Source organism: Athene noctua, chromosome Z (assembly GCF_965140245.1).
Source record: "Athene noctua chromosome Z, bAthNoc1.hap1.1, whole genome shotgun sequence".
NCBI lineage: Eukaryota > Metazoa > Chordata > Aves > Strigiformes > Strigidae > Athene > Athene noctua.
Window position 1 is genome coordinate 34,293,184 of NC_134077.1, and position 15,694 is coordinate 34,308,877.

Here is a 15,694-nt window from a genome sequence, read left to right on the forward strand (position 1 = left end):
AAGTTACAAATTATTTGGATTTCACTGCTCCAGTAAGTCTTCCTGGACAACAGCAGATTATCAGCTCTCTCACAGAAAAATCTTTGGGACTCTTCATACAGAGATGTCTTCAATGCCAGTCTTTACAAAGCTGAACTGTTCCCTTCAGTTTACATTTTCCATTGTATTATCACAATCAGTTAGATGGAATAAATACAGAGCAGAAAGAAGTTGAAAAGGTAGCAAGCTCACCATACTTGTGAAATATGAATATTTCACTTTGCGTATTTAAACATCGCAGTGAAATAATTCAGAATCTGCTCTTATGTGTTTGTACACCAATTCTACACACTTTTGGCACCTGTCCTTGGTAAAATGAAACCAAAGGGAATTACCAGTCAAATCCACAAGCACATGCAGAAGTAGTTACTTCCTATTTTATGATCTTTATAGAACTACAATAGACACTGTAATTTCTCTAAGTATGTGTTATACATATATATAGAGTAAAACAGTTGTGATAAACCCACGGGCAAACATTAATTTAGAAAACAACAAAATATAGTCCACATCTTCTTGGTAGCATTTTTTCCCCAAAAAAGATTAAAAAGAACAAGCAAGGAAGAAGCTACTTCAGGGACAACGTAATTACTTTCATAATGATATAACGACAGTCAAATTGTTTCTCTGAAAAAATTAATTTATTCTCTGCCTGAGTACATTTAGAATTTGGCCAGCAGTCTAGCCTACCTATTTAGCTTAATTCACCTTACTCTATCTTAAGCTTACTAGCAGCAAGAGAACTTTCCCAGAAGTTCTAGTATTGATGTTGTAACACTTTTTTTCTGCAACAGGGCTAATAACATCTGCAGACAACCCTGAGTCTGCTTGGCCTTCACTCAGGACTAGCTGACACAAGCTGTACAGCTGAATTCATGCAGGGCATCACCACTGCTAATAAATCTTGATAACACAGCCTACAGCTTCCAGATCAGAGCCAGTTATTATCCAGGCAAATTGAACCTATGTCTATCCGAGTATGTGTATATAGACAATTCCCTGCACAGTCCTTGTGTACACACCTGACAACTGCAGGATATCTGTTTTGCTAAATACTTAAAACCATGTTAATTTTCTGAAAAGTACTACTAAATTACTCACTTTAAAATTTAAAGTAGCTTTCTAATCAGAAACAAAATTAACTAGAAATGTTTCATATGTAACAAAATTTTGTATTGAGTAAACCTAGTGAGAAAAATAGAGCCTAAAGAGACTATTTTTATTGAAAGGACTTATTTGTGTAACAGTCACCATAAAAAAACAGGTTATCTTACCAGGCTGGTTAACACCTCGGGAAATAAATAATTCAAATTGTCACTCTGCTACTGTGGGGAATAGTTTTTATAACCAGCAAGCAACTGATTATTCCATTTACAGGTTCCACACAATTACATTCTGAGTTATACTTCCAAATGTATGTAACTTGATTTGCATACAGAATTGTACATGTTCTCATCATGAGTGCAAAATAACTCTTTGGTGAGAGCAAACAACTTCCAGATATGTATGTGAATTACGTTTTACCTGAATACCTTGTTTTCAAAGATTATTCCTTGATAAATGGTTTCCGGTTAAGGAAACTTAACAATAATAGCTGTATTTTATTCTAAACTTAAAAGCATGAAAAAATCCAGCACAACAGACGCAAAATAAAGTAGTTGCAAACAAGTGTTTGTTTGAGGCTAAAATGGTAATAAATTATAAGCAAATAATCACAAAAAAATACTTTCTTTTGAAGAAATTGACTACTGCCTATTCACAAGCTGCCTTTTAAACAGGTAGAAGAGGGTACTTTTTACTGAGTAGTTATTTCCTATGTTCTGACTGCTATTTTTGTATTTGAAAGGTTACCTAACTGCTCTAAGGTATCACTGTGTTTACACACAGTTTAAAAATACAACTACCAATAATTTGATAAAAATGCAAGAAAACTTTTTTCATTCCTTCTAATACTATACCTGTGCTCGCTTCTCCATGTCCTGACAAGTACCTAGTTGTTCTTCCATTGCAGCTCTGATTTGCCTTGCCTCATACTCCAACTGTCTTCTGGTCATATCTGTTTGCAAGGAGAACTGAAATTCAAGTACAGAGAAAGCATTTTAGTAAATAACATTTATGCAAACTAGGTATTTCTCTGAACACAAGCAGAACAATTGCTTTTCCACACCAAACTTCATAAAAAACCAACATGTAATAATAGATCCTTAAAATACAACTGCATTATTAAAAACAAGAACAATGTTGTTCAATCAACAGACTACCTGCAAGTTTTGTCAAATAACTAAATATAATAGATAAACATTGAGATGGTATCATTCATTGAAAGCCTGGAACATTTGGCTACAAACGTGTGTCAGCATACCAACAAAATTGTTATTGGAGCCATGTGAATCAGTGTTTTCAAAAATATTCATAGGTATCAAACTACTGCACGTAGTGATGGCATTCATAGTACTGTTATCTAATCTATTTTTAACTACCCTGTATAAAACCCACAAGTGTTCATTCAGGAACCACAACATAGCTTAAGGGAAGACATTCCAACTGATAGATTTTTAAGGCAGGAGTAAAACACTTCACTGGCTTTGGACAGTTATTCAGTTTGCAAGATTCTTCAAGAGCAGACCTCCCAAAAGACTTCAGCAAGGTCAATTCAGAGAGTCAGAAAGAGACAGTCATCTACAAAGATGTAAAATGCTACTAAAAAAAATGGAATCTGTGATGCCATTGTGGCTGTAGTAAGTAGCAATGAGTATAAATTACCACAAGAGAGATTTAGTGCAGATGTCAAGGCATTCTAATCATAAGAAGAATTGGTAATTCATTACCTATGAAACTGGAGAGATAATACAGTGACACAGATACAGCTACCAGTGTCTTTCGGAATGGCTTGCACTTCCTCAAGATCCCTTTCAGGCCTTCTCCCTTTCCTTCTGGTGCTCTGATAAGCTCAGCCATGACTCAGTGTTAGATTTGCTTAAGTCCAGCTGTTTCTCCCTAGTCACAGAAGTGTTTCCATTTGCTTCCATTTCCAGGAGGCTGATTCCTGATCACATATGACTCTAAAGATGAGGAACCAGGTCTTCCCAACACTGTATGTGTGAAAGAATGCACTGCAAATTTATCCAAGTTGCTGAGGTCCGACAACAGGAAAACCTGTACTATCTGGGATATCAGACATCTTCATTATCCCAGATAATGATGACTTACTATAAATAGTTTCAAGATGCCAAGGTAAAAGCTTGGAGCAACAATACCTGCATAGGCTATAGCACCACTTGCTGTTCTTATGAATTAAGAGCTCCTGTGTAAATTGTCTCTTAGGCCAATATTGCCCTCAAAAGTAAAAGAATCCGCTAAATAACAGAACGGATAGAGAAAAGGCCTCTGGGGAATAGACTTAAGGAAGCAGCCTACTGACATGTCATCCATTTGTCACAATAATCACACATGATCACATTTTCAGTGATCATCTCTATCATTGACATTTATACTGATAGGTATGAATTTTAATGTGTAAAATTATATATGGAAAAATGCATTATTTAGACTAAGTTAGCTTTACATAGAGAATAAAAAAATGTTTTAAACTGACAGTAGAGAATGTCACCAAATCATAAAAAACACACAGTTGCATCTAAACAGAGATCATAGCACCAGATACATGACCAAGCATACGAAGGTACTTACATTTTCAGTAAGGGGGAGACTATCAATCCTTTTAGTCAGGTTCTGAAGCTGGGCATAATACCAGTCCTTTTCCTTCTCTTCCTTCTCAAGCTCCGCAAGTAAAAGAGATCTATTAAAAACAAAAATGGGAAATGTCTCACTATTAAGACCTCATTATCACATGTAACTATAGAAATAGGCATTGATACCCATAAAAAAGGTTAAATGAGAAACAAGGTTTGAAGAGGGCACTAAGAAGGTATTTGAGATGGTGGGTGCAGTTCCCAGGCCTCGGCTAAAAAACGTACCCACTCCTTTGTGCTAAGCAAGTCACTAGCTTCCTGTATACCAGGTTCACATCTATAAAAGAGAAAAATATCTACAGTTCTCTATAAACCCACTTTGAAATCTAAAGCTAAGAGGCATTTTCTGAAAGCAGAAAACAGTTATTAGTTGTGTGTTAACTTCTATCCTGCTTCTTTTAGACAATATGCTTTGTACAATGCATCAAACTACCTTTAAGAAAAGGCGTGAATGTTACAGGAGCGTATACATCCCTGAATCACATTACTGAATTAAATTATCTCATCTGCTTTTGCAGTGTCTCCTTACTAACTTTGTCACCCATACCAAAACGATGGGTACAGCACATAAAATGAAGCTATTTCTAGGAGTATTAAAAATACTCTGGAAGTGTCTTTTCCATCAAATGTTACAGACAGGATGCATTTGCAGCTGTTTAAAACATTTTTAAATGGGTATCATAAGCATACTGCATACCTGAGTAGCCTATGAGAAAGATAGGAAGATTAATATAAGCAGACTACAAAGAAAAAAAATGTATTAGAAATTTTACTTATTATTTTATCAGTCCTTCATGAAGTACATTTACATAGCTGTGAATTTTATCCATATAGTTACATAGCGTACACTGTTACACCATTTTCCAAAATATGTATTAAAGTTTTCTGGCAAAACCTGGTTAGTAGGAGAATACAGAAAAGTAATTCTTGGTTTTTCTGTGGGTTTTTTGTTTTGTTTTTAAATATAAGTTTATCCGTTTCTTATAAATGTTTTCTGTGAGCACTCTTCTTCCTTCTGACATTTTAATATTGCTCACTACCGTTAATGGAAATGCTAAAATCAACACATCCAGAAGACAGAAAGTTGCATACAAGTCTTCATGGTACTGTTTTCCATCCCTTAACTTCTGCACCCCTCTCTCTAAACTGAGGTCATAGACTTTGTGAACAACAGCCGTATGAACCTTTTACAAAGCACACAAACACATTATGGATAATTACTGTAAGTTGTTAAGGGTCAAAACCACAGCATACAACAAAAATACAAATTTCCCCTGACTACTTTGATAATGCATCCCAGTCATGATTTGTGCTGAACATAATCAAACTTCCATATGACAGAACTTCATGTAGAAGAAAGGATTTAAAAATATGTGTTTTACAGGATCTGTTAGACTTAGTTCCTGCTTTTAAGAGTTTCAAATTACTTTTGATGACTTAACATTTATACGCTATAACCACAGCAAGTGACCTGACTAGTGTTCAAACAGGAAATCAGCAAGAGACTGAAAAATACACACATCTAAGAGTGCCGAATGTTTTAAAACATAAACAGAATTACATAAATTTCCGGATTTGATTCAACAGTTATGTTGAAACAGCAGTTACGTTGAAACAGAACTGCTTTAAGAATGCCAGGACCACACATTAAGTCATTTACTGGGCAGCTTTTACATCAGACAGGTTTAAAATCAAAATCAGTGAAAAGAAGCAACAGTTACCTTACTGTTTCAGGTAACTGTAGCAGTTATTATAGGAAAACAGTAATTTTTCAGCCACAAGGATGGGGCTGGCAGGAATTCCTTAAATCCTTTAGAGAGACTGAAGGAGAAGATAGTAAGATGGGGCTTGGGGAAAGCCTGTGGAGAAAGTAATTTTTTTGGCCTCCCAACTGCTCATCCTCTTAAGACATACCCGGGGTGCCTGACCTCTGCACATGCAGGCATTCTGCATGGCTTCCCTTTTTACCACTCTGGGTGCCCATGAACCAGTTGTGTTCAGTTTGTGAAATCATATTTGCAGAAGCACAATTAATGCAATCCTTATAAAAAGTATTTTTACCATATGAGGATTTGCAAATGTGAAAGGACTGACTAATTCTGCCTCTGGATGCCAAAGAACTAGAGTTTTACTTTCAGCTAAGTGAACATGTGATTAAGACCCTCTTGTAAAATGTGGGGTATTCAGTTTGTGAGACACTGTGTCATTCAATCTGCTTTGACATGCACAACGGATGCTAGAAGCCAGAAGAGAACTTAGGAACTATCAGTGCTCCATAAACAACATAATGCATGACCTGAGGGTGACTCCTTTAATTTAATAGTGTCACTTTTGCTTATGAGTAATGCTTTATTTGGGATTACTAGTTTGGCAACACTGCTCCATGAGAATTTAGGTCTCAACAATGTCTTTAGGGTCTCTTAGCACAAAGCCTGAAGGGTTGGTACAACTATAGCAGGTTTTACTTCAACTGCCCTGAAAATAAGAAGCAGGTCTCTGTAGATGTGTCTGATAAACTGTTCCCTGCACTTCACATTACTATCAGATACTACACCAACTAGAAGTATGGCTCCTCAGCCTTCTGGAACTTCTTGAGGTTAGAAGACCATTTAAGATGGAAGAACTGTTTACTGATCATGGAAGAAAAAGATGGAAAAACCCAGCAGTTATTCCCTCTTTTTATATCCCAAAATTGTTTACTTTCACAGTATCAGAGAAAATTCTGTTCTCTGTCATACACTGTCAGGTTCAGTAAGAATGCAGCAAAGCAGATGAAGCAATCTTTTGGAACTTTACACTATTTTTATGAGTTAACGAAAAGCTTCCAATTTGAACTGCTTTTCTGAAGGGTCGGTATGGTGACAGTCTTCTCTAATGTAGTGTTTTTGAAGTTCCCAACAATATATGAAGCTGAATGAATGCAGAAAACTGGTTTCTCCTTTTGGAAATCTTTTTTGCATAATTATGTTAATGTTAATCCCAGTTAAAAGGAAGAAGGGAAACAAACTATATGCTAACCTACTTGCATTATGTAAGTTACAATTACAAGTAATAATTTTACTTCAATTGATAGCTGATAACATCTTGAAAATGGAACACTGCTGATAGATGCTGTAGAGACTTACGTAAGTTGTATAGTCAGCCAAAGGGAGATAAGAGTAGGGGGAGAAAGCAGACATGAGACAGAGAAGATGCTGAAAATCAACATTAAGAAAATAAAAAATGAAGTGGCATAAACCAGAAGGGATAAACAAGGCATAGAAACACTTTCACATAAAAAATTCATTATAAGACTGTCATCTTTACTGGTAAATTACAAATTTACAAAGGTGAGATTACTGACTGCAAAAGGCAAACCACAAAGAATGTAACCTGCATATTCTGAAAAGTTTTGTTGTTGATACAGTGTCTTACCAAATACACCTGAAAACAGCCAGAGAGAAAGCAGGAGACATTTAACGAATACTGTATTTAGTCTAAATTGTCAACCTAGAAGTATATATCTGCCTTTTTTTCCTCTTTTCTTTTTTTGACTTTGAAATTAGAGGAGAGCTAAGCAAATAAGAAACAGGCAATTTCATCATTCTGGTAAGTGAATCAATTGATTAATTTTCTTCCCCTCAGAAGATCACATTTAGCCAAGCTAAATAATTTTTTCAACACAAACCAAATTTTACGGGTTTTTTTTGTTTCTTACTTGTTTACATTAATATCTAGTGAATTACTTAATTAATAAACATATTGTGAATTTGTCAATTTCACACACAGTTAATACATGATTTGCTCCTTGCCCAAACACTGTTGCCCATGAGCAGCATATATTGTGCCAGTGTGCTAAGACACTGAGTAGCAACATTCTCCTGCTGCAGATTTCCAAATAATGTTATTTTCTTCTAAATCATTTTAATATTTTGAGGCTTGCCAAGTTCCAAGAATTCTTTGAAAGTCTGTTTACAGTGCCAGAAAAAATTCTATTAGCAAGTAACACGTGTTTACATACATGTTTAGAAGCACAGAAACTTAGTAAATATTCTAAAGAAGTTCAGACGCAAAGCATAGGAAAATAAGTGGTTAATTTTCTGTCAGAAGTTGTAGTGATTTTAGATGCATGGTCGTACAGCCCCCACCTGAAGTTCTGATACATTTGGCTACCCAGAGTCCACATCAATGCTCTACACATTTCTACATGTCCCCTAAAACAGCATAAAGAATGGGGCAGTTTGGATTATTCATCATTTCACCAATAATGAAGCCAGATGTGATCTGGCCATGCCTTTAGATATCATCTTCTCCACAGCATCTTTATGCCATCAGTTGTGACAGTAACACTGCCTAAACTCATTTGAAATAAAAATATCCTTATCCCTTTTTTTCAGCATTATTTGGAACAAAGACCAGTTCACTGTCTAAGCTGTCTTTATTGCCGAGAGAAACGTCCAAAGAACTATCACCTTAGAATCCATGACAGTGGGAAAGGATCACAGATCATAAATCAGGTGGTGCTAATCACCTTGAAGAACTCCAGCTGCTATAAAACTAATCCTTCTTGTTCCAAGCGACGTGGAGTTCATTTGACTCATAAGTTAAAGTCCTAACTATACTTAAATATTTTAGTATCACACATAGTAAAAATCAGCACTGGAAGAATACAAACAAGTACACTGTTCTGTTAAGATGGAAAATGACAGACACATTAGATTCTTGAAGACTGGGATGAACAAGTGGGTAGATTCCCAAATTCCTAAATATTCTTATACAGCTTCTCCGGAATCTAAATATTATGCAACAGAGCAAATACGATTAGTGATTCTAACTAGAAAAATGAAAAAACAGAGTGGCTGCTAGAAGAGGTGCAGCATGGACCCATGGGAAGTTACTTTCATTCTACTGACAGAACGAAAGGGGCCTAGACATAGTACCTTGGAGGAAAAGTGTACTCCTTTGAGCTCTTGACAGTTTTACTGAACACCAGAAAAGGCCCTTTAGAGGAGGGGTTTCTGAAGGGCTGCCCACAAACCACTTACTACCTGCCAAACTTTTGTACTATGACTACAAAGTGGATTTTTTTCCACTTGTTAATGTGCTTGTTAAGGACTACTGGGCATAAAAATACTGTGTTGCTGTTTATTTGGTTTTGCAGCCCCTAGCTTGACATTCCATCCGTTAAGCAGCTGTCAGTGACCAAATCTTTAGGAAATCCTGTCTTACAGACGGGCCTCTGAAAACATCTGGAATTTCAGCAAGGTTCATTTTAAGATACAAAGATGTCTTCAGTGGAAACAGCTGCATGTCTCTTACTTTGCTTTTCCTTTGTAAGTGATTGATAAAGTGATACAAATCTGTATTATGCCCTGAAAGTATGTTCTTCCTACTACATGGATACCACTACCTCCCAAGAAAAGAAATTCCATGATTTTGTCAACACAAAACATCAGATGGGAATAACACCTTGAAGATAAGAGCAAATTTTTTTGTTTAGCTGACATTTTTTGCTGAGAGATTAGAACCGCTAGGTAAATGCCTACTAACAGTAAATAACAGATCAACAAGCTATGGCAGTTATAACCATTTGCAAAAAAGAGAAAGAGACTGCACCATCACATTGTTACAGTTTCAGCACTTATCAACAGTGGTGAGGGGATACAGAGGTGTTTGGGATGCTCCAACACCTCTCTCTAAGTATATTTCAGATGCTCACAACCTGCTGATCAAAACAAAACAACTCCCACCAACAAAGAGTATTAATGAAATGCATATACGAAGAAGCAGTGAAAAACATACGGCTTTAAGATTTGTGTGTGTGTGTGTGCATCTAAATATAACATAGATTCCTGGTTTCCTTATCTCTCAAGATAAATATACCAGTGATCAAAACCACATGCACGATAGCTAAATACTAGGTGTGTCAGTAAACTTTCATGTTAAAATTAGAAGTCAATCCATACTGGATGAATAAACGAATACATTTACCTCTCTTTTTCTAGCTCTTCTAAATAACCAGTGCTTTCTCTGCTTCCATTCATAAATCCTCTTCTTGGAAACGATCCCATGGGAACAGGACTGCACTCTCCTGAACGGCTTGACACAGACCCTTCCCGGCTCCCATATGAACGCACAGACACCTTTGGTCGTAACTTCACTCCAGGAAAACTGGTACTTTCCAAGTTCAGTTCTGAATAATAAAGAGTAAACATTTTCATAGCTGAAGTTCAGCAGCACAGATTTAGAAGATTATTTCTAAATTAATTTCTTATTTCCTGAACAAATCCATGATTTTTTGACGGAAACATTTTGCATGGAAATCCACAGAACATAATGTGAACAAAACCAATCTTAACGGTCCATTTGTAGAATACTAGTCATCTGAGCAGATGGCCAAAATGCAATCCTGACAATCAGAACAGTATGCCCACATGAGTCTGCCTGCCTCTTTCCCAGAGGACTTAAGAAATGGGCAGAGTTTTGCATAAATATCATAAGAATTGTTCTTGTGGCCCAGTTCCTAACAGCTTCTTTATCAGAGATCCTGCAGACGCTTCACTGCGACATAAATGATGACAATTCCATTCATCACAGGGCCCTTAAATGTAGACTTCCCCTACAATATTTCTGGTAGAGTAGTAGGGATAATAGATGTATACAGGGAGTCAGTGGTGTGGGCTTGCTTTGCACACCTCATATACTGGGATGATGCACATTTCAGCCCATGCTCTAGGGAAGGGGGCATGCATCAGTTTGCAGCGTGACAGATATAATTCCAGTAACATGACATGGAGAGGGCAGAGCATGCAAACAAGTTTAGAAAAATGGTGGAACTAATCAATCATTAACTTAAACAAAGGTATTTTTTCTGAAGAACTGAATGAAATGCAAGTTATATCAAAAGCAATTCACGTGAAGCCCTAGGGCAACAGAAGCAAAAGCATAAAAGCAGCATAGAAACTTTTTTTTTTGAGAATGTGTTTTAAAATGCTTAGCAAAAATAACAGGCACTGAGACTATGCATGATGATCAAAGTCAGCACTGGTAAGAAGATGCAGCTGAGTTAGAAAATTTTGTCCCAAAGAAAAAAAAAAAGAGAAACAAATGAACTTACTTAAAACACAATTCCAGATTTACCTTTAAGTCGTTCCAGTAAGTCAATTTGTCCAGAAGATGCCATTGCCTCATCTTCAATACTTCCTTGTAGTTGTTTCAGCACCTCCTGTAAGAAATTAAGCTTAATTAAGATATCCTTACAATAATAAACCACAAGGAAAATACAGCTTATCCTGCCCTCAACTACATTTATGTAACAGCTACTGAGACACTGATGTAAAACTATATTTCATGTGAGCAGTGATCAAATGTCATGACTTCAATTGCCGTCAAATATTATTCTACAGTATTTCTCCAAGCACTGCTATGATGTAAAGTACATCCTGAATAACTCATCCTCTCTGGTATCCCAATCTATCATCTTATTTAAAAGTTCTTGTCAAAGTAAGTACCAATTATTTCTAATTTATAGATGGAGAAATGAAAGTACAGAGAAATTAGTTACCTAAAGTCAGTCTTGTAAAAATAAAATTTGGATACATAACTAATAGTTACAGAAGTATCTTGTACACCACACTTTTAAAACCTCAAAGATATCAGAGAAGAAGTAATCCACAGGATTTATTTTCTGTGCAGCCTTGGCACCACTGTAAATCAGTAAGGAGAGTACTACTACTGCTACTACCACCACCACACCTATGAGGGGAAGACTTAGGATCCCCTTCAAGGTGTCACATGATTTGTGTATTACTACTACTACTACCACCACCACCACCACCACACCTACAGAAAAAAGATTTAGGACTCTTTCATGCAGCCGAAGCTTCAAAGCCAAGAACATTGCTGTATGCCACTGAAACTACATATGATAAAGCTATACAGCTGAAGGAACATCTAATGCACAGAAGGATTCACAGTAACAATGATGACTACTATTCTAAAAGGGGGCTTTAAGCCCCCAGGTCCCTAATGCTCAGTGGCCTAAATTCAGGTAGAAAATTAAATGCAAGTTAGTGAATGCCTTTTTTATATCATAATGGCAGATACATCAATAGCAAAAATAAATTGAAAAGACTGGCCACAAGGCAAAATGCCCCTAATAGAATTTAAAATACCATTTTTCATACTGTGGCAGAGAAAATACTTATAAAAGCAGCAACAGTCAGGAAATTAAAACAATTCTGAATAATGAAAGGTACTCCATACTTTTCATACCTAGACTCTACACCCAGAAGTGTCTTTCTGTTCAGACCAAAAACCTAATTAATTTTAGACAATTTTAAAGATCTCCACATCACTGTCAACATTAATGGTTCTTTAAGCAGACACACTACTGAGGCTTTCTATATTTAAAGTGTTGCTTCTTGTATCAAAAATTAAAAAAGGAAAGGGAAGAATTTTGAGTAAAGAATTGCACAGGGTTCTGGGGAAATAACCTCCAAGTACCAGACTCAGAGCAAACAGTAGCAGGACAGTCACTGCAGCTGCCCGCCGCATAATTAGATGCTGGTACTCTAGAAAGAGAAATTCTGGAGTACAGACACTTCTGTTTTGCAGAAATAACTCTGCAAGTGGAGTTGAGGTCACGTTTCCCAATTTACATGTTGCCTGACTGACGGAGTCAAGCTGTGAGTCCACGTTCACTTTGTAGTTTGGATCGATCTGATACCAGACCCCCATCTGACCAACAGCTGTACTCTGGTTCAGACCGTAGGGTGATCTTGGAGTGTGAATCAAATTCCTTTCACTCAATGGGACCAGGGTTGAATTAGACCAAAAAAAAAATCCCCTGAAACAGTATGCACGCTGGATCCTCAGCAAATTCATCTACAGTTCTGCTCTTACTTCATTATCTTTTAATGGTGGCACAACCTTTAGGATCAAGTCTGGTGTAATAAAATTACTACTCTTGGAAAGACATCTCCACTGTGCTTGTGCTTTTAAGTACATTAAAGGGCATCCTCATTAGCCATATGGCCCAGCCATTTCTATACATTACATCTGCCTTGTCAGCAAAGTCAGACCAACTAGTAATCTGGCGTTTTTCAAAGAAGAACTCCCACACTATCTGACATAAAGGCAGATAACATTTGCAGACAGCAGCCCTAACTTAACAGCCTAAAAGGGCAATCTGGATATGTGGAGTGATCTTGGGAGTTTTGCAGACCTGTCAACTTAAATAAATTTAGAAATAACTAATGAAGCCCTTTTCTCTGAGAGCAGCACCTTGGTGCTGGGAAAAAAACCCAGCACAAACATCCAACCCCTCTTCCCATTGCCTTCTTATTTCTCACCTCTCTTTGTGGCAGTTCTGCTATATGAGAAATAGCATGTTCAGGATATTTTCCTACTTAATCACAGAATCATTCAGGTTGGAAAAGACCCCTGGGATCATCAAGTCCAACCATCAGCCCTACTCTACAAAGTTCTCCCCTACACCATATCCCCCAACATCTCATCTAAATGACCCTTAAGCACATCCAGGGATGGTGACTCCACCACCTCCCTGGGCAGCCTATTCCACTCTCTGACCACTCTTGCTGTGGAAAATTTTTTCCTAATGTCCAGTCTGAACCTCCCCTGTTGCAGTTTAAAGACATTCCCCCTTGTTCTGTCACTAATTACCCGTGAGAAGAGACCAGCACCAACCTCTCTACAATGTCCTTTCAGGGAGTTGCAGAGAGTGAGAGGTCTCCCCTCAGCCTCTCCTCCTCAAACTAAACAGTCCCAGCTCCTTCAATCGCTCCTCACAGGATTTATTCTCCAAGCCCTTCACCAGCTTCACTGCCCTCCTCTGCACTCGCTCCAGCACCTTGGTATCTCTCTCGTATTGAGGTGCCCAAAACTGGACACAATACTCCAGGTGTGGCCTCACCAGTGCAGGGTACAGGGGCACTATCACCTCCCTCCTTCTGCTGGTCACACTATTTCTGACACAAGCCAGGATGCCTGCCTATGAGTCTTCCTGCTTCAAGAGCCAATATGAACAGCTAAATTGAAATACTATCACCTTTTCTTGAACTACTAAATTAAATAACTGAGGTGTCCAGGCAACTAGGGACTGCTTTTTCTGAATACTGGCAACAGGTAAACTTTAGCATACTGGATCACCTTTCTCAATTTTCTCTGCCTACAATTCATTAATTTAGGTTGTAAGTTTTAGTTTTTAAACTGTCCCCTTTTTTCTCAACAGCACATGCATTTTTTTCAAGTTAATGGGTAAAGTGTTCTTTCCTATATTTTTCTACATTTCTTTTCTATAGTACCATTGCCAAGGTAACAATGCCCATTATCATGCTATGACATCAACTTCAAACTCAATCAAAGCACACTTTGAAATCTAAGCTGGTGAAGAAGACAAATGTTAGAAAGGAAGATGCAGCCCCTGGGCCAGGTACTTGTGGAAAATGAAGCAGGGTGCTAAAATGACAAATTGGGGAATTTACAATTTTACTTTAATAAAGGAACAGAGAAATCTTCTGCAATAACCCACCTGGAGGAAACAGGGCAAGCTATCTATTACTGTGATAATGCAAATTTTTATTTATTCACTTATTATAACTCCAGGACTCAACACTAATGATGTTTAAATGCAATTCTTCCTTTTTTTTCCCCCGAGATTAATATAGTGCTTTGAAATGATACTGTTCCACAACAATTTTATAGTACATTTGATGTCACATCTACTAAATAGTGTAAAATCTTCTCCACAAACAAACCTGAATCAATTTAACTAAAGTTAAATTAATATTGTTTAGTTATGCAAGTTTGAATAAATACACATATAGCACTGTAAGCAAGTTCTTTACTGACTTAGTAGCGACTATGAAAAAAATACTAAACGTAGGTGTACCTATAAAGAAGGCTGCAAAAGTTTTCTTCTGTTCTTTTAAAGAATGTAAATCAAATTATTTTAATGGTCATTTAAATATAACCTAGTTTATCTTGTCCTACTGCAGAAGTACAAAAGAATGCTTTTAGAAATGGAGCTGGCCCAACAACATCATTTAAAAAGGTTTCTGTCCTCAGTCTTTGGACTGTACAAGTACAGAAAAAATGTCAATATTTTTGTTTTGTTTTGTTTGGACTCTATGAATATAGTCCTCACCTTACAACTACTTTATGGATAGTTAAATAAAAAACATCAGACCGGTCAGCAAGCAACTGGAAAACTACTGAGAAGAAACAGTACATGCACCCAGCTAAATGTAAGGGTTATAAATAAAATTGCTTAAGGGCTGTGAATTTACTCAAGAGAGACTTAAAGAGACCAAAGAAAGGAATCACAGCGGAACAATGCTAAAAATGCCAGATTTCAAATCCAATGAGTTAAGATTCAAAAGTATATTCAATTTTTGAGAATTCTAAGTATAAATACTGATAATTGTATTTAGAAATATGTCAAAAGATGGTATCTGTAAAATGACACTCTGGTTTAGAAATATACCTCTTCTTTGGCAGGAAAGGGAGCACTGATGACAATTCTGACAAATCAGGTATGTTTAGTCTTCTGTAAACATTACTTGCTTCCCTCTTCCAACCCTTCTAAATAGAATAAGCTTTATTAACCTGTATACAGGTTTTTTTAAAGTTTTGTGTATTCAGCAAATGCCAAAATGTATGAAAATCATAATGAAAATAAAACATATGAAATTGTTGGCAGCACTATGCCAGATATACTCGCAGGCCAGTATCTGCTGGAATAGTAAGCCAACAAGCTGTTCTGAAATTTACTGGATCTTTTAAAGGTAAGCAGGAGTCTACATTTAAACAGATTTTGAACAAAAGCTATTCTATCAATCAATTTTTAGCAGGATACTCTTCATACCTGTTCTTCCTTTTTAGCTAATAACTATACTTGGCCT

At 36.8% G+C, this 15,694-nt stretch overlaps 1 protein-coding gene across 2 annotated transcripts in view; it reads right to left on the bottom strand.

The window, feature by feature from the left end:
* The window catches only part of APC (APC regulator of Wnt signaling pathway), an 80,535-nt gene that overhangs the window by 36,501 nt on the left and 28,340 nt on the right, over positions 1 to 15,694 (bottom strand). For both annotated transcript variants that reach the window (XM_074932424.1, XM_074932423.1), the window contains exons 3-6: positions 10,911 to 10,995; positions 9,762 to 9,963; positions 3,730 to 3,838; positions 1,998 to 2,111 (exon numbers count right to left, since the gene is read on the bottom strand). In XM_074932424.1, the coding sequence (XP_074788525.1) occupies positions 1,998 to 2,111; positions 3,730 to 3,838; positions 9,762 to 9,963; positions 10,911 to 10,995 (510 nt within the window). The remainder of the gene's footprint in view (positions 1 to 1,997; positions 2,112 to 3,729; positions 3,839 to 9,761; positions 9,964 to 10,910; positions 10,996 to 15,694) is intronic.